At 52.9% G+C, this 24,892-nt stretch overlaps 8 protein-coding genes across 8 annotated transcripts; 4 read left to right on the top strand and 4 right to left on the bottom strand.

Moving 5' to 3' along the window:
* Window positions 1-834: 834 nt before the first annotated feature.
* CONPUDRAFT_160863 (acid protease) lies at window positions 835-2,206 on the bottom strand (the record flags this gene model as incomplete). The annotated part of the gene is made up of 3 exons (XM_007764741.1): window positions 835-1,752; window positions 1,804-1,973; window positions 2,034-2,206. 3 exons carry the CDS (start codon window positions 2,204-2,206, stop codon window positions 866-868), a joined length of 1,230 nt encoding a protein of 409 aa, XP_007762931.1. The 3' UTR covers window positions 835-865.
* An 802-nt stretch (window positions 2,207-3,008) lies between these two features.
* CONPUDRAFT_45508 (MFS general substrate transporter) lies at window positions 3,009-4,749 on the bottom strand (the record flags this gene model as incomplete). The annotated part of the gene is made up of 10 exons (XM_007764338.1): window positions 3,009-3,081; window positions 3,146-3,391; window positions 3,460-3,506; window positions 3,571-3,614; window positions 3,667-3,744; window positions 3,798-3,938; window positions 4,005-4,227; window positions 4,284-4,460; window positions 4,519-4,563; window positions 4,624-4,749. 10 exons carry the CDS (start codon window positions 4,747-4,749, stop codon window positions 3,009-3,011), a joined length of 1,200 nt encoding a protein of 399 aa, XP_007762528.1.
* A 2,123-nt stretch (window positions 4,750-6,872) lies between these two features.
* CONPUDRAFT_140746 (carbonic anhydrase) lies at window positions 6,873-7,813 on the top strand. The gene is made up of 3 exons (XM_007764742.1): window positions 6,873-7,082; window positions 7,148-7,287; window positions 7,358-7,813. Exons 1-3 carry the CDS (start codon window positions 7,045-7,047, stop codon window positions 7,711-7,713), a joined length of 534 nt encoding a protein of 177 aa, XP_007762932.1. The 5' UTR covers window positions 6,873-7,044; the 3' UTR covers window positions 7,714-7,813.
* A 587-nt stretch (window positions 7,814-8,400) lies between these two features.
* Window positions 8,401-11,366, top strand: CONPUDRAFT_148082 (Metalloprotease; the record flags this gene model as incomplete). The annotated part of the gene is made up of 14 exons (XM_007764743.1): window positions 8,401-8,550; window positions 8,611-8,616; window positions 8,690-9,043; window positions 9,112-9,132; window positions 9,202-9,336; window positions 9,435-9,629; window positions 9,692-9,825; window positions 9,887-10,056; window positions 10,116-10,202; window positions 10,261-10,648; window positions 10,720-10,799; window positions 10,854-10,989; window positions 11,076-11,214; window positions 11,289-11,366. 14 exons carry the CDS (start codon window positions 8,401-8,403, stop codon window positions 11,364-11,366), a joined length of 2,073 nt encoding a protein of 690 aa, XP_007762933.1.
* A 529-nt stretch (window positions 11,367-11,895) lies between these two features.
* On the bottom strand, window positions 11,896-13,231 carry CONPUDRAFT_68594 (uncharacterized protein; the record flags this gene model as incomplete). Its single annotated transcript, XM_007764439.1, has 6 exons — window positions 11,896-12,006; window positions 12,067-12,474; window positions 12,536-12,624; window positions 12,689-12,820; window positions 12,882-12,958; window positions 12,987-13,231. The coding sequence occupies 6 exons, from the start codon at window positions 13,229-13,231 to the stop codon at window positions 11,896-11,898; spliced, it is 1,062 nt and encodes a 353-aa protein (XP_007762629.1).
* A 1,937-nt stretch (window positions 13,232-15,168) lies between these two features.
* Window positions 15,169-16,922, top strand: CONPUDRAFT_133640 (uncharacterized protein). Its single transcript, XM_007764744.1, has 3 exons — window positions 15,169-15,219; window positions 15,285-15,512; window positions 15,579-16,922. Exons 2-3 carry the CDS (start codon window positions 15,294-15,296, stop codon window positions 16,863-16,865), a joined length of 1,506 nt encoding a protein of 501 aa, XP_007762934.1. The 5' UTR covers window positions 15,169-15,219; window positions 15,285-15,293; the 3' UTR covers window positions 16,866-16,922.
* A 2,473-nt stretch (window positions 16,923-19,395) lies between these two features.
* CONPUDRAFT_160869 (uncharacterized protein) lies at window positions 19,396-20,640 on the top strand (the record flags this gene model as incomplete). Its single annotated transcript, XM_007764745.1, has 1 exon — window positions 19,396-20,640. One exon carries the CDS (start codon window positions 19,396-19,398, stop codon window positions 20,638-20,640), a length of 1,245 nt encoding a protein of 414 aa, XP_007762935.1.
* Window positions 20,641-20,757: 117 nt separating this feature from the next.
* CONPUDRAFT_114054 (glycoside hydrolase family 55 protein) lies at window positions 20,758-23,842 on the bottom strand. Its single transcript, XM_007764746.1, has 9 exons — window positions 23,495-23,842; window positions 23,388-23,420; window positions 23,196-23,311; window positions 23,067-23,127; window positions 22,829-23,016; window positions 22,578-22,774; window positions 21,763-22,522; window positions 21,224-21,702; window positions 20,758-21,157 (listed from the first exon to the last, which is right to left on the bottom strand). Exons 1-9 carry the CDS (start codon window positions 23,806-23,808, stop codon window positions 20,960-20,962), a joined length of 2,346 nt encoding a protein of 781 aa, XP_007762936.1. The 5' UTR covers window positions 23,809-23,842; the 3' UTR covers window positions 20,758-20,959.
* Between the last annotated feature and the right edge of the window lie 1,050 nt (window positions 23,843-24,892).

Genomic DNA, 24,892 nt, shown 5'->3' on the forward strand with positions numbered 1-24,892 from the left:
GACCGGAGAAAAGGGAGAGAAAAGCCGTGGGGGTGAAAAACCTTCTTTACTGAGTTTTCGCCGCAAGAAAAGTCAAAGGAAAGATTATTATTGCACCCGAGAGAGCGCCTTTTCTAGACAGGAAAAGGATAAATAGCTAGCTATGGCTGCCAAAGTTGGTAATTTGGCCGATTCCGGAAATATTTTATCCTTTTCCTGTCTAGAAAAGGCGCTCTCTCGGGTGCAATAATAATCTTTCCTTTGACTTTTCTTGCGGCGAAAACTCAATAAAGAAGGTTTTCACCCCCACGGCTTTTCTCTCCCTTTTCTCCGGCAAAAAATGGCAGCTTGCCCGTGGTGTTAGCGCTTCGAGGGCGAGGCTCGAATCATTCGCTCGAGTCTGACTAGCTAGGAACCGTAGGACTTGTGATTAAGGCCCTCATCTCCACTCTCATTTGACCGCTTTACCCTATGCACAAATCATGTGCGAGGCTTGATTGGACCCTCTTATCCGAGTCCGCTGCTTGGATGTTCCGTTTCGATCATCCTCGCGGCAGACTTGCAATTGAGGCTAATTGAGGGCCTTCCACGCTCCAGTACTACGTGCTGATGGCGTGCTAGATTCCCCTTCGGTTGGCTCGACGATAGCTTTCAGCGGCGTGGTCACGGCAGAAAACAAAAACATGACATTACTTCAGGGGGATGACCTCGAGGAAAGGTACACCCAGTACCGCGGGATAATCCGACGCTCGAGACATCTGGTATACGTAGCCCCATTCTCTGATGATGACAATAGATAACACCCGAAGATAAAGACAGATTATGTACGGTATAACACACGGAGCCCATGAACCGAATAACATATGTAGCAGAGGTTGACCTGATCTTAGGCGAGCTTGGCAAAACCAACCTGGTTCTTATCGAAGTCGAACGCGGTATACGTGTTCGAGAGGAATACATCACCTAGTATCCAAAAGTTGACGCCGACGTCCTCACCGACAATACCACCAACGCACTCGGAACTTCCATCAGACTCGGGACCGAGGTTGAACGTGTCTGCGGAAATAACGAACTCGGTGCCGCCGATGGTCACGGATACATTTGGGATGGAGTTGCATGGAACGGTGTAGTAGCCCTCGCCAACTTCGATCGCTGGGAATCCGCCGATGGACTCATAAAATCTGGCGACATCGTCGGGGACACCGACGATGAGCGTGGTGCCGGTGTCGGCAATAGCGGCGAACGAGCTCAGGGCCTGTTGACCGCCCGACGAAATGCCGTCGGCGGAGAACTGCCAGTAGCCTTGCTGGGTGACGGGGGTATATGTGAAGTCTCCAGAAACGGCGGAAGAGTCGGTGCCGCCAACGGTGAGCTCAGCACTGGACGAGGTCAGCTTGAAGCCAAAGACACCAGCGTCGGTCTGGCCCTCGGAGACGAGGGTGTTGAAGACAGGCGAGGCACCGTAGGAGGAGATGGCCTGGTAGGCCATGCCCAAGAGACCATCAGCAGGGAACTGCGAGGACTCAAATCCCTCCGAGTACTGTTTGGCAGCGCCGAGAGTCTGCTTGGTGGCGGTCAGGCCGGCGAGGACGACAGTGTCGGTGTACTGCTCGCCAGAGACGGTGGAGCCGTCGCCGTACGAGAGAGAGAAGGTTTGACCAACGTCAGAGGACGACGACGACTTGGAGGGATCGTAGACGGTGTGGCCAGAGCAGGTCGAGTCGCAGTCAGGACCAGGGAGGAAGAGGTCAGACGACCCCGTGTCAAAGTCCACTACGAAGATATGTCACTACGCGAAGAAAGTGATAAAGGGGGTAAACTGACCCGTGTAGTTAACAGCAGGGGTTCCGACAGATATCTTCCCATACCAAAGCTCGCTGTTGTCGTCTGTGAGGGCATCAGTGCCAGTGGCGCGCTTGGAGTCACCAGCCTTGGCGAAAGGATGAGCATTTCCCGTGTTTTTCTCGTAGTTGGCAAAGCCACGTTCGTATTTACTACATGTGAGGAGTCATCATGAGCAACAAGCAATCAAAGTAGATTCAGGAAGGACGTACGCATTGACGGAAGCGATGTGGTTATTCAGTGCAGTGAAGTCAACAGCGCCACTGGCGTGGTTGAGCGTCGAGCGCTTCTGGATAGGGATCTTGTTGGATGGTGCCCGAGTGCTGGGGGCGGCGTCAACCAAGAAGGGAAGTGCGGCGACGACCACGGCGAGAGGGAAAAGCATGATGAGCACTGCAACTCGAGAGATGTGCCGTGAAGCAGAAGAGCTGCCGGCCAGCAACCACATCGTAGCATGTTTTTATACGCTGCTGCTTGTCTGAACAATGGACTTAGTGCCGTTGCAAGATATAATAAGATAGATGTGCGCTGGCTTCAAGCCTCCGCAAGTCGTTTCATTTGGCTGATGAGCGCGCACACCTTAAGCCTAAGTCATCAAGTCTTGATGGTTTTGCCGGTACCTATGCACTAGTTTCTGAACTACCACTGACAGACGCTTTGTGGCCCGTATTGCGTCCACTTGAATCCCAGAACCCTGCATGACTGGTTTCGATTGCCATCACCAAAATCATAACCTACAAGGCGTAGTTGATACCACTCTCGAGTGTTCATCGATCACTGACGACCGAGATGAAACGAAGAACACTGGTCGCGGTAAGTACGGGGGAGTGACCGACAGGTCATCAACTTCTACTTACCAAAATAGCCATCAAGTTTGAAGCCTGTTTTGGTTACGTTCGCTGTCCAACCTAACTGAATATCTCGAAGCCGTATGTCCCACAAGGGCGGTCGACGATCTCACAGAATGGTAATTGAAGTCTTCGCAAAAGCCGAGTAGCCGCTGCTTCTAGCAAAGCGCCACCGCCACAGCGTGCAGCGGTTGAGAATCTGGAGGAAATAGATTTGGATTCGGCATACAAAGCACGATCCGCCACCGATGACATAAATCAACATCGCGAGCTTCCTACCGTACGACACAAGTACAGTCCTGCCAGTGTAGATGAGCGCCTACATTTTCCCCTATCGCTTTAATCGGGCCTCCTCGCCCCCTTGGGAACAAGCGCCCAAAGCGCCGTCATCAATCCAATGATTCCAACCAACCTACGTCGCACACAAGACATCAGCCAGTCTTTCCAACGCACAAGTCGAAAAAAAAACGACTCACACAGGCTGCAACGTTTTAATCCCCGCCTTGCTAGCCACCGCGCCTGCCATGAACGGCACCAGCGCCGAGCCCGCTTGCCCTACGCCTGCGATCCATCCCACCGAGCCGGTGAGGATCCAGCGCGGAAAGACGCGCCGCGCGTGGTTCATCGCGATCGGGTACATCGGCCCGAAGAAGAAGCCGACGATCGCGACCGCGACGGCATCGCCTGCAAGCGAGGGGACGAACCAGACGATGAGCTCGCAGCTGTGGCGAGCAAGAAAAGGAGAATCAGTAAATCAGGACGGGAAGGCCAGGAGGTGGAAGAGGCATACATGATGCAGAGGATGGCGTAGATGAAGAGCGCAAGGCGTTCTCCGATCTGTACACGGCAGGTTAGCAAAGCCCACAAACGATTGGTTTAGATCTGGCTGCGGTAGATATACCTTTTTGTTCACCCATAGCAAACCCACTCTTCCGATTGCGAGACCTATAGTACCTGTCATTGGATGCCAAAGTTTACGATATGACTCATTACGCACCCGCGAAGAATCCGGTAGAGATATACCCCGAAGACGCGCCACCGCCACGAACGTCAATGATGTACGTTACGATCCACCCTATATAATGCATGAGCTCAGCTTGGGAAATATCAGAAGAACGATTCACATACCGCCGATCGTAACCTCAGCGCCGACATAAAACAAGATAAACGCAGCGAGCAGGTGCACATCCTTCAACGCCATAATCTGTCGCATTTGACTGCGGTCACTCGTACCCTTTTCTGTAGAGAGTCCAATCTGTTCAAGACACTCTAGTGTCTCGGAACCTGCATGAATACCGGCATCGATCGACGAGAACTTAGGAAATAGGAGCTCACCGTCCTGCGTTTTCCCCTTAAATACCACCGCCATTACGACCCAGTTTGCCACAGCAAGTCCAAGCGACGCAAGGTAGTGGAACGACCAACGCGGAAGAGCGGAGAACTGGGTTGCGACAAGAGGCGCGCACAGAGCGCCCGCACCGTAGCAGGACATGATGAAGCCCATCCGAGCTTCGGGTTTGTCCTTGAAGCAGGAGGTATAGCCCACTGCTTGAGCGTTCTGTACCGCGCCGTGATCAGGAATAGGGCCCCATGAGGAAGTCGGAAGATACCCACCTGGATGGCGAGCCCAAAGCCGTTAATGGCGAACGCAGCCACAAACGCGGGGAAGGGCGGCGCAGCCGCCTCGATGGAGTAAGCAATTACTTGACATGAGGCTGCGAGGACCATGACTTTGCCGAAGCCGAGGCGTTCGCCCAAGTACACGTTTGAGATAGCGCCGGATATGAAGCCCTGAGTGATGGCTGATGAGTGAACAAAGGCGCAAGCGTAGGATTAACAGTGAGCCTACCACACACGCGAAAACGAAGATCAGCGAAACAATCGTGTAATCCACCTGTTCCATACCCCGTCAGAGTTTGTGAGAGAGATTCGTAATGATTAGCGTTTGACATACGTTATAGACCTTCTGGATGCGCGGTAACAAGGGCCCACTTGATCCATCATTCCAGCCCTCCACGAAAAGAAAGTAGCAGAGGGCAGAAAACTGCACGAGCGCTCGCCGCTTCTGCGTCTCGGTCATAACCGGAGGCTCATTTGAAGTCTCGGTCGCATCGTTGAGTGTATTTTGCGAGGGAAGACGGCGTCCTAGCGCTTCTAGCTCTATGGCGCTGGATCCGTCAACGGCCTCAGTTGTCGTGACCTGGCTGATCTTGTCGTCCGTTTTGAGTCTCACAAAGGGCGGTCGAGGGGAGGCAGCGTGCACTGGCTGTGATGACGGGAAGGTATCTAAAGCTAGCGCTTCAGGGGCCATCGTACAGGCGAGGTACAAAGAGAAAGGAAAAGAAGGGGGAGAGACGAATGTGCGCAGCCAATAAATAGCACTCGAAGACGTTTCCGGGTCAACAGTGAAAAACACACCTGACAAAACACCGTGCTCACTAAGCAACTTGGAGACCCTTGATAACGGATGACGCTCGCATTGGCGTAGAGCCTATGGTGAGCTCACTGTTTTCCCATAAAATGGAATTCGACTGAATGCGGGGCTAACCGTACTCGAGGGCCATCAGGTGAAATGAGTCAAATGAAGGTCAGGAGAGCACGTTGGCACGATAACGCGCGCAAAGAGTCCGAATTCCAGTTTGCTGCGGGGTCGTGGAGGTCATAAAGACAATGATTGGACGGTTTCGCGGGCGCAAGACCCGGCCGGGCTTGATTTCTTGTCATAACCTTGAGTGAGACCCAGAACAGTCTATGTTCTGCCGCGCGGAGATGATGGAAAATCGAACAAGAACGCGGATCCGCCCCGACTCCCCGTGACGTTGTCCGAGGTTTGTCCGAAGACAGGGGCTTAGCCGCATCCTTCGCGGCGCGCGCCATTCACCCCTCTACTAGTACCGCTATTCATTATCATAGACGAGAGACCCATTCCTACGCTACCCAATGAACTGCTGGTTGATATTTCTCTTCATCTCTGTGTAGTATAACTACCATGGTAGGCATAGGTGAGTGTTATTACCATTCAACTGGACATCCATCCCGAACGCATCTACCCACGTTTTGTAGGCATACGAGCACTCTTTAGTACGCGTCGTCGAGAACAGTGTCCGCATCCGATACCACATTGAGCTCTAGTGGGTTTCCTGGTGTGCTACTCGCACGATCTCTGCGCGTTCTGCTTGGTGCTGGTAATGATATAGCAGATTTCATCATCACTTCAAGGCTCGCCATGCCGCACGCTCACTGCCTGGTAGCATGGGACGCATTCTCCTTCTCAAACCCTTTACCCTCAGTTCTAGGCTACTTCCAGACGCAGAGATTTTATGAGAAAATTATGTGCATTGTTGGGGCTAACCTCGTGCGCTACATTCGGCTGGCTTGGTCCATCAGAGAGGTTTGAGTGTGTGTTCAAGTGCTATGATACTTCTTCAAAGACATTCTCGAGTTCTGATTCTGGTAGCAATCATGAGTATCTGTTTTTAATCACATCTTTAGGTGTTCAAGTCCGCTGTTCCTTTGACCTAGACCCATGGCCACCACCTCTCGCCGCCCCTAGTTGGACCTCGGCTGAAATCCGCTGCGTTCTCTCAACCTGCTTCTGCAAACCGTGCACTGTATATCCTTCAGATCGGGACGATTACTTTGTCCAGTTTTTAAACGTATCCTCGATGATGCTTTATTGCTGGTGCTAGCACTTGTCTTCTGACTCAGAGCTCTCTCTTCTGCAACGCCAGGCCGGCCCTGAGTCGGCCAGGACGCGCTGCCATCGATCTGCGTCGTGACCTCAGTTTGTCATCCCAGAAAATCTCGCATGATCGACGCCAGTTCTTCGACGATGCGCCCGACCGACACATCAATAATTATGCACATGCTTGCAAATGCAATAGTACGCCCCCACAGAGATCGTACGCGCGTCGCCCTGCTTTTGTCTTGCTTGATAATATACTTCACTGACGCCGTCGACTTGACGGTCGAGCATCGCCGCTACGTCGCCGAACTCGTCTCGGAGCCGCGACATCTTGACATGTCTGACTCGGGCGGTGACGATATTGACCTCTTATGGGCAGGCTGGTTTCTGATATGGTGAAGTTTTTCTCGGTCAGCCTGTTTATTTTGAGTCGTCGAGCGACCCTTATGACCATAGCAGCGTTTCACCTCAGTACACCTTGCACCTTATGGGCATCTTGAGTTGCTCGGTCAGCACCTGGGCTGATAACGACAGCGAGTACTGTCTGTTGCTTGTGTCAGATGCACACCTCTTATGGTAGAGGGAGACTCTTTGCCGAGGTATAAATGTCATCTCGTCCCTCCTTGAATATCTCCAGCAAACCTTCCCTTCTGCGTCGACTTGCCTCTGAGCTAACTCAGTCTCCACAACATGTCTGACACCGTCCAGAACCTCCTTGCCAAGAACCAGTGCGTCTCATGCCCAATTTTCATCACCATTATCATATCCTAACCGCGTGTCTTGGCTCAAATAGGGCCTACGCAGCGGATAACTACGGTATCCCGCCCAACTTCGACACGCTCTCCAGCTTGCCCAGGAACCAAGCCGTCGCCATTATCTCGTGCATGGACCCCCGGCTCGTCCCCGAGGAATACTTCAAGTTCCACAAGGGCGGTACGCGCCCCTCCTTCGTGTTCCCTCTCACCCCATAATGCCGTGTTGACCTATTTTCTCCCGCCCGCAGAATACCCCGTGATCCGCGTCGCAGGAGGCCGCGTGAAAGATGCTCTGCGCTCGCTCCTCGTCCTCGAGCACCACCTTGGCCTAGGCGGGGTCGCTGTCGTGCACCACACCGACTGCGGCATGACGCACGCGTCTGACGCTGAGTTCAAAGCGACGTTCAAGGCTCGCGCAGCCACCGCCGAGCAGGTCGCCGAGATCGACGCGATTGACTTCGACGAGATCCACAGCAAGGACGTGCGCGCGAGTGTGAAGAGCGATGTGAAGTATTTGAAGGAGAGTCCCTGGTTTGGGAAGGAAATAAATATTGTTGGGCTTGTGTTCGATCTGAACACGGGTAAGGTGGAGCAGGTTCAATGAGCAGCGCGAGGACTAGAGAAAAAATGCCGATAGCAGAGTAGCTAGTGTATAAATAAAAATGCGTCTAATCTTCGACCTATGGTAAAACCACCACCTGAACCACTCGCTGCTCGTGAGATTTTAGCACCTATCGAACGAAATAACAGCCTAGCGAGGAGCCATAAACGAATCTTAGGTATATGGACGCATCCAAGGCGAGCGCTCGTGAGCGTAATTCAGTCTTGAAAACTTGGTTCTGAATGAAAGCGTGAGTTTTCCTCCCGCCATCTGTGACCGAGCGCTATGTCGAATCATTGTTAAATTCCCTGCAATATTCTCGTAACCCTTTTCTCACAAACGTTGGGTGAGGAAAGGAAAGGGACTAAAACGTTAGAAGAGGCGAGACAAGAGGGGGCCTAAGATAGGGGCTATTGCCCAGTCTCGGGGGCAGTGCTACACCTTTACTAAACTTTCACACAGTTTCGCGTTCTGCTCAGTCCGACCATCTTGGGACGCATATGTCTAGATGTCCAAATCGCCAATCACTTAAACTCTAAGGACATGTGGACCACGCTGATTCCTTTCCTCCGTTATAGGCAAGTGAGACCACCACAATAACCCACTCACCACAACTTGTCAATTATCAGCAGCAGCTGTGACGACCCACATCTCAGCCTAGTCTAAGCCCTCGCCTCTGAGCTTCACACCATGGCCAACCTAGCTGCTCCGCAGGCGCCTCCGCGCTGGGATCACTCACCCGAAGAAGTCGTTGCCCTCATGAAGGCGGCAATAGAGGCGAGGAAAGAACTAGATGACCGTGTTGGCACTCTACATGCGGATGAGTGCACATTTGAATCGGTGTGCTTTTGACTCCCATGCTGACGATAGTGACATCAGTTGGCTTACATTGGCTATCAGGTCTTCGTGCGTACAATCTCCTTTCTTTGTCTACCTTATCGCGATAGGCGACCATACTCACGATCGTCTGCACGTTTAGGTACCCCTCGCAGAAGGCGACGGAGAACTGCTCGCCATGTCTGAATACATGATGTTCTACAAGGAAGTTGCACCTTCCGATGCCCTGCGCGAGGCCTCGGAACAGGCTGCGAAGCTTTATAATGACTTCACAGTCGAGAACTCAATGCGACTCGATGTCTTCCATGCCAAGGCTGCAGCGGAGAAGAACATCCGTGCATCGGGCAGGTGGGATACCCTCACTACGGAAGAGAAGCGCCTTGTCGAACAGATGGTCCTGGATGGAAAGCGATCCGGGTTAGCGCTACCGGATGAGGAGCGCGAGGAGCTGGTGAAGCTCAAGAAGGAGTTGGTGGCTGTGTGCGCCGAGTTTGGGGTGCGTCCTCACTCAATCGTCTTTCCTTATCATGTAGGCTTATGGAGCTACATGCTAAACTTTCCTAGAGAAACCTAAATGAAGAAAATGTAATTGTTTGGTCTATGGCGCTCGATCACGCACGGAGTGTAATACTAACGATCACTACTATCCCACAGGGGCACATTTCGTTTACACTAGAAGAGCTGGACGGTGTACCTCAAAGCGATATGGACGGGTACACCGAGAAGAATTATGAAGGCACATCGGCGTTGTTTGAATGCTCACTGACCCCATCCGACATCGTGCCTATTGTGCGTCTATCTAAGTGTCATCACCTCATCATTTTAAAGCCACTTCTTATTCATTTCTGCTCATCCACGCACACAACATCTCCAACTCATGAAACTAGATCAAGTTCGCGCACAGCCCCGCCACGCGCCAACGCGCCTTCGAAGCCCGCGAAGGCCGTCTTGCGATCAATGCACCCCTATTTGACCGAGCACTCGAGCTACGCCGACAGATCACGAGCATGCTCGGGTATGCATGCTGGGCGGACTATATCACGGAAGTCAAGATGATTAAGACCGGAAAAAACGCAGCAGATGTAGGTGTTCTTCTTCTCCCTAGCACGCTTTCTGACCGGATGGTCTGACGTTCAAACCTCAGTTCTTAGACGATCTTACGGAGAAGCTTCGCCCGATTGGCGAGCGCGAGAGGAAGACGCTGCTTAGGTTGAAGAAAGAAGAGTGTGAGAAACGCGGACTGCCGTTTGATGGGTGCTTGAACGTCTGGGACGAAAGGTGTGCTCTCAATTTGTGCTCAAGTTGGTCCACCTTGACGAATGGTATCGTGTTTGCGCAGTTACTTTACGCGCATCTTTATTGAGTCGACGCTTCATTTTGACACGGCGCCCTTAAAGGAGTATTTCCCCGTTGCAGTCATTGTACCCAAGATCCTCGACATCTACCAGAACCTTCTCGGCGTTCAATTTACTGAGGTGGACGATGCTCACAAGCAAGTTTGGCACCCTGGTAAGTCCTTGACCTAAACTCAGCAACAATGCTTTAGTTAGCTCATGCGAGTATCCAAGACGTACGCCAGTTCGAGGTCTGGGAAAAGGACGCCAAGACAGAAGAGGATTTCATCGGTCATGTCTACCTTGACCTCTACCCTCGGCGTGCGTTCTTCGGTGGAATCGTGCATTTTATTATACTAACGCCCCTCTGCGTCAATAGCCAATAAATTCGGCCACGCTGCCATCTGGCCCTTCACCACAGCACGCTACATGCCCACCCAAGACGGCACATGCGGGAAACGGGTCTACCCGGTCACCGCAATCGTTGCAAACCTCGCGAAGCCAAGCCCTGAACGGCCGGCGCTCGCGTCACACATGGATGTATGGATATTCTTCCATGAGATGGGACATGTATTTCACTGTCAGCTCTCGCGCGGTGTCCGGTTTTCTCGCTTCAGTGGCGTCTCAGTTGCTGGGGACTTCGGGGAGGCGCCGAGCCAGATGCTGGAGAACTGGTGCTGGGAGCCGAGTATACTTGAGCGGATGACGAGCCACTATCAGACCGGGGATCCAATGCCGAGAGAGATGATCGAGAAACTCGTGAAATCGTAAGTGGACGAGGTCTTTTGTGATTTTGGATACTGAGCGACTTTGCTCTTCTATTTGGTGATTGATACAGGCGATACATGAATGTGGGGTTGTTCCAGCTCCGTCAGATCTCAATCGCACGATATGACATGAAGGTTCACATTGACAAGGGTGAGATGCGCTTTTACTTGACAGTCCCAACTCGCTGATGTAGCATATGGACAGAGGTCAGAGATGCGATAAAGCTCTGGAACGAGCTACGCGAGGAGATCGCGCTCGTTAAGAGCGGTAACTACCAGCCGGGCCATGTTACCTTCCCACACATGCTCGGAGGATGGAACGCGGGCGCCAGCTATTATGGGTACGTATCTGCAGCACTTCATGGCTATTGCTTCTCTATGATTTCTGCAACCTACTGACGCCTCTGACTCCATATTCGCCACAAAGATACCTCTACTCCTTGGTGTACGCGGCGGACATGTACACCGTTTTCAAGCCAGATCCATTTAGCCCTGAGCTAGGGAGGCGATACCGAGACGAGATCCTGAATGTTGGTGGGAGTAGGGACGAGATCGAGTCGTTAACGGTATGTCTCTTCGTTCTACCACTGCCTGAACAAGCTTCTTTTCAATGGGAGTATATTCATTGTTCATTCTTCAGCGATTCTTGGGTCGTAAGCCCATCGCGAATGCGTTTAAGGACGTCGTGTTTGCTGCTGTGAAGTCTATCGGGGAGTGATCTCAATGAATCATGAAATAAGGCAAGGTGAGAAGGCAGCTGCTAAAAGCGGATTGGACCCTGTCAGAGGCAACGCACAGGAAATAAACGAACGTATAGGATGAGCGGTTTTTTCTCGGATGGAAGGAAAGTCGAGAAATTTTGTCACCTATCGTCGATTGTACCGTTTATACCTTTCGCCTCTGTCATTGACACTGTCTTAAATGGATGTTGATCTATCTCACCGAACATGACATGAAGGTGTGTAAAGCTCCGATGCGGTAGATGGTATAAACATAGGTGAATTCCATGATAAACAAGAAAATGCCTCTGCTACCATCCGTTAATAAGTTGATAACCAAGCGCTACCATAACCCAGAACATGTAGATTACTGCCAAGCATAAGCCAATAAAACCCAAGGAAAATGCTGAAGATACGAGCAATAGGGTGCGCAGCGATGTAGAAATATAAGAGTCTATTTGGTGATGTCATGTAAACAAGGATCAAGCAACTTGAGGGTTCGAGAGCGATCACTTAAAATATATCAGATTACGTGGAGGCGAGAGACTTTGCTGAGCGCGGTGGCGGGTAGCCTCGGGGACGCTCGGGCGTCAGCTCATTGACTAGTTCATGGTCGCCCTTGACGTTTATGAATGAATACTACAAGAAAAGTCACGGTTAGCGAAGTCGTTCCCAGCAGATGAGCAAAACACAGGATACCTCGGCAAGACCAGGCTGCAAATCCCTGATGAGGTTCGCATACACCATGTTTGGCTCGCTGAAGAACGGCCGGAGGCCCCTCTTCTCAAGTTTCTCCCAGAACGCGAGGAACTTGGGGAAGTAGTTCCACTCGCTATCCTGGTATACGTGCACCTCCATCTGTACCTGGCCTATGGGCAGTGGCGAGTTGGTGGAGATAGAATCGAAGAAGGAAATGAGCGAGTCGTATTCGTTCCCCTCGATGTCGATCTTGAGAATGTCAATAAAGGAGTGGCCGTTCCGCTTCATGAGCGTTTGCAGGGTGTACGTCGGAGGATCGGCGTAGGGGGCGTCTTTAGGGCCCAGCGCATAAGAGAAAAAGTGCGAACGCGAACGCAAGATTTCGTCTTTTTCAATCTCGGGGCCAAACTAGCAAGGGTGCGCCGTCAGAGCTTAGGCGTAAACATAGAATGTGGTGGAAAAAACATACCGAGTTTACGCTGAAATCGTACCCCCAGACATCACACCCCTTCGCGCGCTTCATGACACCCGCTTCAAACGACGACTCGCCGTTGATACCTGCATCGATGGGATAAAGCTGTTTAGAACTGCTGAACCACGAACGACAGGGAACGAGACGCACCAAACGTGTATATGACGCATTTCTCCTTCTTCTCTATCCGTTCGAGGCCGCAGGTCCATTTTCCCCCATCGCCCATCACGCCAATTCTCTCTAAATTATGTGGGCATTTAAACGAAGGCGGGAAAAAGTCCCCTGAATACAATGTGTAAGGATGCTATCGTGAACCGAAGAACAAAAGGCATCAAAGTCTTACAGAGCGTGTAGAAGTCCTCCTTGGGTTTAACGGGAAATCTAAAAGACGCGCGAAATTTTGGTTTAACGTCTGGCGTTCTGCCAAGGATCAATACAAACGACTCACGCGACGACTTTGTCTGGGCTAGGGCCCCACGTGCGGATGAGCCCCTTGCGCCCTTTGAGCATGTCGCGGTATCTCCTCTCCTCACCCCAAAGTTCCAGAGCTAGATCCGTGCCAGACTTAAATCGGACATAGCCAGGAGCGTCGCCAGAATCGGTGGCGAAGAAGAAGATAAGGGCGACGAGGAAGAGGACACCGAGGGAGGCAGTGAAGCGGGGATGGCGATGTGCCAGACCCATTGGCGCCATCGCAGGCGGACAGGAGGGAAAACGCAGGCGAGAAAGGGAGAGGGGGTTTTGGGTTGAGCCGATTGCAAACGGCAAGGTCAAAAGGCGAGAAGAAGGGGCACGAGGCAGGGGTTTGATAGCTCGCAAGGAACAAGATGTATATAAAGGCCTGTCCGACATCACATTCTTCCCATGTCGTTACAGCCATTCGGCGTAAGAAGATAAAGCCGGGCTAGTGATGATCAGTTGACGGCCTCGAAGTTAAAGGTGTGAACGAATCGAGGTGCCAAGCCTCTCTCGAAGATGGCTCCTGCTTTGACGTTCTTCAGTACACAAAACCATATCATTTCACAGTGTGCAGCAGAGGACGATACATGGGATGCCAGAAAGCTAGGCTCCCAGAGACGGTAATGATTGTATACGACGCATTCTGGATCAGATGAATGTTGGGATACAGGAATACAGCAAGCGGGCAGTGCTCGCCGCTTCCGAGATGTCGAGAATTCTTTCGGCCCATGATTGGACGGACATGTACACTTTTGCGTAAACATGAGCGGCATCGTGTTGGAGTACCGGAGCAAAACCCACGATTGAAACATATCTGATTGGTGGGTTGGGCGCGCGCGCCTAGGGCTGACCGCTCGCCCAAACAAACGTCGACAACGACGGGCTGGCGGGCATTGGCCAACACGGTATTCTGTATCACTGTTGACCTAGTAGGGCAACTTTAAAGGTGTGTGGTAGGTACTCGAGATATGAGCAGAACGTACTATGAAAATATATCATAGAACCATGATCGGCACTGACGAGTCCAATGGACTTCTCGAACATGTGAGTGACCTCGCCGTTGTCCGGCGTCATAGTACAACATGCATATGGAAGTACTCTTGAAGGTGAAGTGGGGTATAATGCTGCCAGCTCAACATTCGCGGTCAAGAATGACAGTAAAACGACACACCTTGCCACGGTACCCGATCCACCCCGCGCTTGAGACCCCGATATCCTTCGCGACGACCCTTTCTGTGTGCGTCACGAAGATTCGCGACGCAGGTGAATCAATGCTGGCCGTGTGAACGGCCGTGTACGTGCCAACGTACGGGCATCGTGAACTGGAAAGCAAGGACGAGCTGGTCGTACTGGCGCCTGCACAAGGCCTTGACTTCTCCGAGATCTGGACTTCTGCTTGCTGACGGGAAGAATCATCTCCGCTGACACCTCGCCCGATTCAAAGTTGACGATCTGCTAGAAGCAGAAAGGGTGTCGACGAAGGTGGGAACGTCCGAGAGAAATGTAGGCTTTCGGAGGCCGCATCGACGGTCTAGGATGCAAGGAGGTGGCAGAAACTACCAGATGGCTTCCCCATGGAGGAGTACATGGTCTTTGATTGTTGGGATTCATCAGTCACATCTACAAAAGGGTATACGCAAAGTGCAAACAGGGAACTCGCCGACCAAGCCATGCCCAAGATTCTGCCTCAAACCTACAACAACCCACCCTAACCCACACTCCCTACACCCGACAGCTCCGCTTTCTCGGTTGTACATGGTGACCCACTGCCACCCTCAACGCCGGTAGATGCTGGTAGATGTTTGGGTTCTGTCCATGCATTCGTTACAAATCAATGCTTCTTCAACACGTTCTACACGGCCATCTCTATGCTCTAGTCAACAACCTATCCACGACGCACGAGTCATGTAGCGTACCTGATGAATCAACCGTGTGGGGAACTTCTACTTCCCGTGCGATCCACGTCCGTGTAGTCAAGAATGCCGGGTGAGATGCTATGAAGCTTGGATAAGGTGCAAAGTTCAAATCTACAATATGGATGGTGATGGATGCAGCCTTCGCGAGCTGAAACAGTGACCAGCTGCGCGATGGAATTACCCGAACCGCGGCCACAACGCACACTCAGAGTCAGGGGTCGTGTCGCCCTTGCTTTTCGATTGTTTTGGCTGGCACGGCTTTCGGCCTGTCTCATTAACCCATTTCTCTCAGCTCACTGTTTCCTTGTATGTGTAATCTCGCTCTTCTCTTCCTTTTCGTCGAGCACTAAGTAACATCTCTTGTGATCAAGCTAGGAATTATGCACCGCTGCTTTCAGATTCTCGAGATATTGGTCCACCTACTATGTTGTGTTGATAGCAAAGAGCCTCTCTCCAGGCTAGCTAGGACATGCAAGCTGTTCAAGGAACCTGCGCTTGATGCTCTCTACGCTGTGGTCGACGACTTTTGCGATCTGCTCATGTGTCTGCCCCGAGACGCCCTCATCTTCACACCACATGGATCTGGATTGGACTTGCTTGTAAGTGCTCTAAAATGCTTCCTTGATCAACGTTCAACGCTAACTCATTTGGCATCCCAAACACAGGGCTTTCAGCGCGACATTTCCACAAGTGACTGGAACATTCTAATGCAATACACCTCTCGCGTTCGTATTCTTCGCGGACTCTGGGGCTTTGACACTCCCTTTCCGAATCCAAACGTGTTGATCACGGATGAAGCGTGCCAAGCACTATCGAGCTGCCCTCTTCCCTCAGGCACTTTGTTTCCCAAGCTGCGCACCCTACGACTCGTCGAGCCTGGAGATGCTCAACTAGAGATGATGCGTTCTATTCTGCTAGGAACCCGGCTCATCCATCTCTTCATCCACAGCTGCACCTTCTTCGCCGGCGATTTCAGTGGGCAGGTCCCTGATTTAGCATCCCGCGCCCCATCGCTCGAAACGCTCGTGATAGAGTTTGATGAGAAGTCGGACCTGCTGGTCGACGAGAAGCCTGTCGAGACGACCACGGCGATGGCCAACAACATTTGCCAGCTGCAACGGATCAGAACTATACAATGTGGACCCGTCAATGAAAGGCTTCTGGAGCACTACGCGTCACTACCGGAGCTCAATGCTTTGACCATCCAGGTCTCGCATGACTCACAGTGGCTTGCGTCGCAAGGTCCCCCGTACCGTATGCCACAGTCGCTAACGATTCAAGCTATACAGTACGAAACGGGCGGACGAGCGCTCCGGAGGTTGGCGGGTACTACACCGTCTGCTACACCGCAGACGGCATTCAAACTCCGCCTCCGTACCGTCAAGTTCGACGCTATGTGGCCTTTCGGTTCAGCTGAACCCTTGGCATCCTTCACTACAGCCCTTGCGTCCTGCGCATGCCCTGGCCACCTCACGGAGGTCACCATCTCGAATGCTTGCGATAATGCTGACAGTGATGTCATTGAGCCTGACGAGGCGTATTACCCCGTTAAAATTGACGACCTCCAGCCTTTGACACATCTCTCGAACCTGAGGCGACTCTCCCTTGTGTATAGTGTTATCCCAATACTCGGTGGCCAGCATGGCCAGCTGCTGGACCTGCTTCCATCCTGGCCTCTTCTTGAGACGCTCGAGATAAGGCCGTTCTCGCTCAGCGCCACAACGCTCATAATCGTGCTTACGGATCTGCCCAACCTATCCAATCTCGCCATCGACGTCGTGATAGAAGACGCAGAACTCGAGACCATTTTTGAGAAGCTGGACTTTCGCACTCTTCCCACGAATGAGAGGATAAGTGCCCTCAGCATTCACAATCGCACGGACAGAAATATGAAGTCTTTGGAACCTCTCTTTCATCGACTCGTTCCCCGAGTAATGTGGTCTGGAGACTGATACTATACATCTTTTTCCACTGTAGTGTGCTGCCCTTGTATACATCAATTGTACCTCTCAATGTAGCAGTAATTCGTTTCAATTCTACAGCGTTTGCTGAGGACTGCCGGGATGCGCAATGTGCGTAAGAGGTAGAGAAAAGATTTGGAAAATGTGAATGAACGCCGGAGCTGACATTACAATTCTCACGCTCCACTCGGCGCCGTTGGGTCTTGGGCATCATGCATTCATGCCTCATACCTCTCTAAGACTTTGATCCAATCGTTGACCTCGCCCAGATCACATCGACGGTATCACGCCTTCCAGGCCACTTATCATGAACCCCTGCTTGACCATTCTTGAGCTGCAAGAACACATATGTCACTGCGTCGACGGCAAAGGCTCGCTCGCCAGACTCGCTAGTGTTAGCAAGTCATTCAAGGACCGGGCGCTGGACGCACTCTACGGCCACGTTGATGAATTCGGGGGCTTTCTTTGTTGCCTCCCAGATGATCTGTTGCGTTTTGAGCGGGTAAGGTTTGGCAGAAGGACTCTGGTGAGTGCGCCGCTTGCTCGCTAAGCGGCCTTCTCGGCTGACAGCTCTTTAACCACAGCATCTTAAGCGCAACATCACTCTTCAGGATTTGCAGACTTTACAGAGGTATGCTTCACGGGTAAAAACTCTTCGAGCTCTCTGGAGCCAGTCAAGCTGGCCGATGACCCCAGGCTGCTGGTCAGCGAGAGTGTATGCAAAGCGCTGTCCGCATGTCCTTTCCCTTCTGGCATCTTGTTTCCCAAACTGCATACCTTGCATCTCGTCGGAATGGATCTAGCGCAGCTCTCAATTTTGTGCCCTTTATTTCTCAATCTTCAACTAAAACATCTCTCTGTTACCGACTCTTCATTCTTTGTCGATGATTTCTCCGAGTTGTCTCCGAGCAGGTTCCGGACCTCGCAGCATGTGCCCCTTCTCTCAATACGCTCTCCATTAGCTTTGGAGAGAGTTGGAATAGTAACCGCCGTCCCTACGAAGAGAGGCCCATCGAGCCGACTGATTGTATTGTCGGCAACATATATCAGCTCAAGCACCTGCGCACCGTTTGCTGCGGTCCCATGAGCACAAGTCTGCTTGACAACTACGCCTCTCTTCCGAAGTTAGACTCTTTAACCATAGAGGTTTTTGAGGACTTTCAATGGTTGATCAGCCAAGGTCCCTCGTATCAAATAACGAACTCGCTGACGATAATGGCGATAGAATTCGAACCAACAGGAAGAGCGCTGCACAGACTAACAGGGGCCTCAAGTCGGTCGAAGGATGAATCCTCATTACTACAACTCCAACACGTCGGGGTGCACATCTTCTGATCGGGATCCTTTTCCGGAAGATCAGTGGTATCATCCTTTACATCAGCTCTCGCTACGTGCGCGTCAACGGCACATTTGAGAGACATCGTCATATCGAATTCGTTCTCGGAAGTGGACAATTACTACGGCGGACCATGGGACCCTGTCAACTACGACGACCTCTTTCCCCTCACATGCTTCGCAAACCTTATACGCCTCTCGCTCGTTTTTCCATTGGCTGAGGTTCTTGACGGAGAGAGTCACAAGATTCTTGACCTCATCTCGCACTGGCCGCTTCTCGAGACACTCAAGATCTGCCCTTTCGAGATCAATGTTGATATCGTCATAGGTGTTGTACGAACGCTCCCTAATCTCTGCGTGCTTTCAATCGAAGTGTAGTGGAAGAGTAGCAGACCGGGACGGCGTTGGCTCAACTCGGAGATGGGGAAATACCAACCAACAACCGTATCACCGAGCTCAAGCTTGCACCACGATCCAGGAGGAATTTGGATGAGTTGAAGTAATGGTCACCTGTTTTCCGGAAGCTTGTGCCTCAGGGTAGATGGCGTGTAAACCAGCCTTAATGATGCTAGTTTCGAATTGGATAAGCAAAAATGCAACGATCTCCTTACTTAGTCTCGAACATGTACCGCACAGCATGATTAATTACACTTGATTTACGACGTCTGATCGCTACCGCGACCGTGCAAGAACATATTTTGATCTTATGCTCCCACAAGCTACAGCCAAGTTGTGGCAATATCAAGTTAACGTTCTCAAGGAAGTTACACCTATATCATCCGTTTTTCGTCGCGACCATCATGGCAGAGAAGGACAACCTAGGCAGCAGGCGAGCTGTTTCCAGGAAGAAACTTGGAAGAAAGTAAAGCGTCCACATGCGCCTGCCCTTATTGAACTTCCCACGCTTACCGTGGTGGAGCCTTGGAGCCAATCTTGTTCGTCTTGCTAATTCACTTGTAATTCACAAACTTAGTACTTCACTGGTGCCTTCGAGTGGGTTTAGTCGGCTGCCTCAGCCGGTAAGTACCTACCTTTTTACCAAGAATTTTCTCTCTGTCTTGCTCATTACTCTGTAGATTTTATCCGTCGGAGGAGCTCAACGCTTATCACACTGAGTCACTGGTACTTGACATCCCTCGACTGAGATCTCATCTTGTGGAACATACCGCGAGCGAAACACGCAGACATGCCATTAGCTAACACCTCTGCATCTCTTGGAGTCCAAGAGGGCACTCATCGCAACACGACTGTCCGCGTTTCTGGCGCAATCAACGGGCTAGAAGATGCAACAGGCGCCCCACTGTCCACCGCCAACGACTCCTATACACACAATCCCGGGATGTTTTCTCGTATTGACAACATTCCTCCAGAGATCATGAGAGCCATTCTACTCTACGCAGCGCAGCGCATTCGCGGGGAAGATGCACGCACGCCAACATATTCCATAGCACCGAACTCCACCCAGGTGTGCAGACTGTGGCGCGACATCGCGATCTCGACACCTTTTCTATGGAACTTGATCAAGCTCGATTTTAGAGGAGATAGAGGAAGCTGGACGTTCGATTCCGCATCGGAGCAGCTCGCTCGCTCAGGCTCCGCCCCAGTCCGCCTCACGATCTTCATCGAGAGCTGTATGGATCTCGTGGATCAAGAACACCAGAAAGTGTTACGTCATTTTTCCACAAGCTGCAGCGCCATGGAGGTCATCTTCTGCGACCACTTTTTCGAAATACTACAGATTCAACTGCTGGCGGACGTTTTTCCTCGCCTCAAGATGTTGACGCTGACGAAGGCGGGCGTCATTGGGTCAACTCTAGGATATTTCGAGGAGTTTCAGTATCTTTCGCACCTCAGGATGAAGCTGATACATGATCGTGAGCGCGATATCCAGTACTTCATGAATAAGCGATGGTCATCTCTCAAGTCCCTTATCATTGACGAAACACCCGAGTTCTTAATCACAGATTCCTTCAACGCAAGTTTCCCGGAACTGGAATCTCTGTTCGTCCACGCAGACCATATTGCGAATGTTCCCACTTCACCTTTCGGTCATACCAATCTTCGAACGCTCGGGATCTCCGTCTCCATCCTGGATCGCGGAGAATCAGGCACTGGTACCCCCGACGCCGCCATATACCGTCTTCTCGATAAGATGAACCTTCCTTCGCTGAAGACCCTAGTGATTTCCGCAACCACCATATCTCATGTAGATTTTCTGGAAAAGTACGATGAGAGTCGAGCTCGACCGCTCGACAACATCGAGCTACTTACAGGACCAGCGTCTGCTTACCCTAGGTTGACGAACAGGATATTGGCGTATACGTTACCGAGAGCAACGCTGCTCCGGAACACGTCTTTCAATCGTTCGCCTGCTTTCTTGCATCACTACTCGACGTGGTCTGCGGAGTATATCCCCCCTGTCCCCCTCTAATTAAATGTGTAAAAATACCATGGGAGGTAACATACGCTTACGGTCCAAGCTGAGTCCATTCTTAGCATTGTTTGCCAAGTGCAAGTCTAGTTCACTCCAAGAAAGCTCACTCCACAATTTGTTCTCCATGATGCGTCAATTGTAATTTTGGTTCCAGTGTTTACAAATACAACATGAGCAAAGCACCGTGTGTAGCCCTATATGCACCTCCAGAGGTGTGCCGATACCAATGCAGATAAATAAAACCCAGATTGCAAACGAATATTTATAGTCGGGCCTACTAAGCGCCCTCTGAGTCTAGCCTCTGCTGCGAGAGCGCTTAAGAGGTCCAGGCGGTGGCGGTGTCCTGGAAGCCGTCGCCGTTGTGGTTCGCGGCGATGACGCCCGTCCCGCCGACGCTCAGCTGGTTGGGCGTGCCGAGCGTGGAGAGGCCGTACACGTTGACGGACGAGGTGGAGTCGATGTTGAGCACCTGGTCCTGGCAGCTGCGCGCGGTGTTGCACGTGCCGTCGTAGTTCTGCATGATAAAAGAAGAAAATTAAATGTCAATACGGTGGTGAACGAGAGAGGAGGTGGAACGTACGTTGAAGAAGCTGTAGAAGCCCCCGCCGAAGATGGTGATGCCGCTCGAGCCCTGGATGTTCATGCCCCACGCCATGTTCGACGAGCCGCCAAACGTCGTCGGATCGCTCAGAGCGCTGTTCACGGAGAACGGCGCGGGCGCCGCGGGCTGCGGCTGGTAGTACGGCGTCTCCGTCTGCGCGAAGCCGATCCAGTGGTTCTTCGCGCCCACGAGGTTGTACTGGTACAGTGCGGCGTGCTCCGAGGACGTGCCGATCAGCCACACGGGGCCCTGCGACTCGGAGAGGATGCCGCGCCCGGAGAAGACGGTGACGTTGGCCGAGTTGGTCGTGTCGAGGTCGTGGTCGGCCGTCCAGACCCAGGTGCCCTCGATGTAGGCGGACGAGCCGGAGGTGAGGTGCAGGCCGAGGTAGGAGGCCTGGCAGGCGGCGTTGCGCGATGCCTGGGGGCACTGGGGGTTCGCGAGGTTCGTGCCGGTTGCTATCACGAGCCACAACCATGAGAACACTGAGGATAATGGAGGTAAGGGAACAGACATACCACCACCGAAGCGCATGTGGGTGTCCCACATACCCGCAGCACCCTGCTGGCCAGAGGGATCATGCACGTTCCACTCAACCATGATCGCACCGGGCGCAGGGCCCTTGGTCGAGAACAACATATCCGTGATCTCCAAAACACCGGTGTCGCCCGCGCTGCCGATCTGCACCGCGACCTTGGGGTTAGTGATATCCGAGAACGCCGAGCCGCCAGCCATGATGGTCGACCACGCCTCGCCGACGATCTGCGTGCCCGCGGGAATCGTGAGCGTGTCGGTGATATAATACGTGCCCGCGTCGAAGAAGATGATCTTGCACCCGGCGTACTGGTCAAAGACAGCCTGGAGCGCGGCAGTGTCGTCCGTCGAGCCGTCGCCCTTGGCGCCGCTCGTCTTGACGCTCACGAACTGGTCGACGGCGTAGCTCTCGTACTGGGGGTGCGTCTTGCCGAAGATGCGGCCGGCGCTGTCGAGCAGGCTCGCGTCCTTGGACGGGCCGGTGATGGTGCCCTGGGTGAACGTCGGGGTGCCGCTCGTGCCGCTGTAGGTGAAGCCCTGCGCCCACGAATCGATGGTGGTGCTGCCGCCGGCGAGGACGGTGGTGCCTCCGGTGACCGTGACGGCGGTGGGGACGTTGTTGAGCTGGACGTTGCTCAGGACGAGCGAGCCGGCACTGAGACCGCCGTTTGCCGCAGTCGAGTCCTGGATGAAGATGGGGGTGTTGGTCACAACGGCATCAACGACGAGGACAGAGCCGACGGTCTAAAGGCGCAGTGTGTTAGGGGATGTGCGTGCCAGGAAGCGTAAACGACCATACCTGGGCCGCCTGCGTGAGACCACCAGTGGCAAGATCGAGACCGACTTGGCAGTTGCTGATGGTGAGGCCCTGGTAAGTGAAGCCCCAGTTCCAGATACCCGAGATAGCAGTGACAGCGTTGTTAATGGTAACATTGCGGACGGTGAACTGCTGGTTTCCGACGTTGAGACCGATGTTACCGCCGTTGACGACGATGTCTGCAAGATTGGCGCATCAGCGCTGCGAGCCCTCGCGATCGCGAAACAACGTACCGCCCATCCAACCGCCACTGCCGTTCTCCATGAACATGCCCTTGTGTTGCGTGCCGGAGCCCGAGTTGAGGTTGAAGACGACGTTGAAGAGCGACGTCGCCTGCGAGACCTGCCAGTGAATACCGATGGCCGCCGCCGAAGCGGGCATGGCGGTGGTGTCGATGACGAAGTTGCGAATAGACCGGAAGCTGAACGCCATGGTCAGCCACCGTCCGCTCCGCACACAAGCCCAACTCACAAGTTGTCCTGGTTAACAAACCACTGGGCACCACTGCCGGCGGGAATGTATGGGTCGGAGTCTATATATAGACGCACGCGACGCGTTAAGCATCATGTTTCCTCGCGTGCGGACGAGACTCGGACTTACCGATGACGGCGAAGCCGCTGAAGCCCGCGCTGGCCTTGAGCGTCGGCGGGTTGCGCGCGTCACCGACCATCTGGGTGTAGTAGTACTGGCTGAGCGCGGACGAGACGACGTAGGTTCTGCACACGCAAAAAGAAAGAGCACAGAGTTCAGTTTCATCTCGGACGCTGTGAAGACGCGACGCGTGGTACGCACCCAGAGGGGAAGTAGAGGATGGCCGGCGTAAGGCTGTAATATGGAAGAGAAGAACGCGTCGTTAGAGTCTATTTTTGCGTGCGAGAGGGGGGCATGGCAGCACGTACGTCGACGACGCGCAGCTCACGTCTCCGCAGCGTCCGCCGTCAGTCATGGCGCTCATGATAGCAGCGGTATCATCGGTAGACCCGTCACCCTTGGCACCGTAGTCCTGGACGTTGCGGTAGACAGCGTATGAGCTCGGGTCCGCGTTGAACGCAGACGTGCCCTGGTGCTTCATGTTCTGCAGCCAGAACGGGTCGCTCGCACCGGCGGTGCCACCACCGAGGGCAGTAGTGCAGGTCGAGCCGAGGGCAGCGACGGACTGCGCCGAGCTGAGCAGGGTGCTGAGCACCGTGAGGGTGATCGTGCCAAACAACATGGCAGATGACCAGAAGACCGGGGGGAAGACGATGGGGGGAAAGGCCGATGGAGACCTTCCGAGGTGTTGCCTTCGGTTTTATACCTTTGAACGAGGCCAACGCAGAAGCTGCTGAGAGGCACACGCGACGCGGTGCCAGCGAGAGACGTCCATATGTGGCGTTGTCAGTCTGGGTTGGGATGGGCAACCTTGGGTAACCTGGGACATGCGCGAGATGGGCTCGCGTGGGCTGACGGAGAACGGTGCGACCACGCCGAGACGGATGCTACCTGATGCTACTCGGATGTTCCTAGTATAGGCTTGGACAGGCGTTTGTTGTATGTTGCGGATCTGCAATAGGAAGAGCAGAGTCTGCTGGCAAAGTCAGAAGTTCAGCTTGGGCAATGGAATCCGGGGGAGACGTGAGCTCACCATCGCAGGCGATCCACGTCGAAGCGCTGGTCAGGGGACCGGTAGCCTATGAGGCGATTGGATAGAGTAGGATAGAGTATGTCAGAGTGTGAGACCCAGCGAGCTTCTGAGCCCCTGGTGACGCACTCGAAAGCCATATGAGTGGGAAGAAAGTTCAATGAAGACATCGGGGGCATGCTCTGGCAAGTTATTTCTGTCAGCATGAGTGCCTAAAGATCAGCCAGAGAGGATGGCGAATGTCGCAACAGAGACTACGACCGCATGTTGCGCAAGGGGGGAGAACTTCGGACTGGGAATGCCAGCAAGTTTTTGTGCCTCGAACGTAGTTGACATGGTAATGTTCTCGCTGGCCAGTTGAAGTCGCAAAAGCTACCAAAGCGTAGGTGAAGGTGCGCGCAATGTGTGTGGCCGGACAAGAGAGTCACCCCAAACCTAGACAATGAGCTATTTCAAGGTTATTGAACCAAAGAGAGTTGCCACAACACGCGGCAGCAACGAGCGGGAGAGAGAAGAAGGAGAGATTAACTTCCCCGGATTCCCAGGACCATCATCATGTGATAGCCCCGCGTGTGTCCTGACATTCTCTGCCAATCGCTGTCAAATGCCTCCGCGAACCGCAATTTCGACCACCGACGTCTGCCGACGTGCCTTTGGATCTTAGGCAACATGAAGC

This window comes from Coniophora puteana (assembly GCF_000271625.1).
Source record: "Coniophora puteana RWD-64-598 SS2 unplaced genomic scaffold CONPUscaffold_1, whole genome shotgun sequence".
Lineage (NCBI taxonomy): Eukaryota > Fungi > Basidiomycota > Agaricomycetes > Boletales > Coniophoraceae > Coniophora > Coniophora puteana.

What these genes read in the sequence shown, in the direction of transcription:
- CONPUDRAFT_140746 (XM_007764742.1), top strand. Translation starts at nt 7,045, where the DNA reads ATGTCTGACACCGTCCAGAACCTCCTTGCCAAGAACCA. An exon ending in AACCTCCTTGCCAAGAACCA is followed by an intron (nt 7,083 to 7,147) that starts GTGCGTCTCATG and finishes TGGCTCAAATAG; the next exon opens with GGCCTACGCAGCGGATAACT. An exon ending in CTTCAAGTTCCACAAGGGCG is followed by an intron (nt 7,288 to 7,357) that starts GTACGCGCCCCT and finishes TCCCGCCCGCAG; the next exon opens with AATACCCCGTGATCCGCGTC.
- CONPUDRAFT_133640 (XM_007764744.1), top strand. Translation starts at nt 15,294, where the DNA reads ATGCACCGCTGCTTTCAGATTCTCGAGATATTGGTCCACCTACTATGT. An exon ending in GATCTGGATTGGACTTGCTT is followed by an intron (nt 15,513 to 15,578) that starts GTAAGTGCTCTA and finishes TCCCAAACACAG; the next exon opens with GGCTTTCAGCGCGACATTTC.
- CONPUDRAFT_114054 (XM_007764746.1), bottom strand. Translation starts at nt 23,808, where the DNA reads ATGTTGTTTGGCACGATCACCCTCACGGTGCTCAGCACCCTGCTCAGC. An exon ending in GTGAGCTGCGCGTCGTCGAC is followed by an intron (nt 23,421 to 23,494) that starts GTACGTGCTGCC and finishes TCCATATTACAG; the next exon opens with CCTTACGCCGGCCATCCTCT. An exon ending in GTCTCACGCAGGCGGCCCAG is followed by an intron (nt 22,523 to 22,577) that starts GTATGGTCGTTT and finishes CTGCGCCTTTAG; the next exon opens with ACCGTCGGCTCTGTCCTCGT.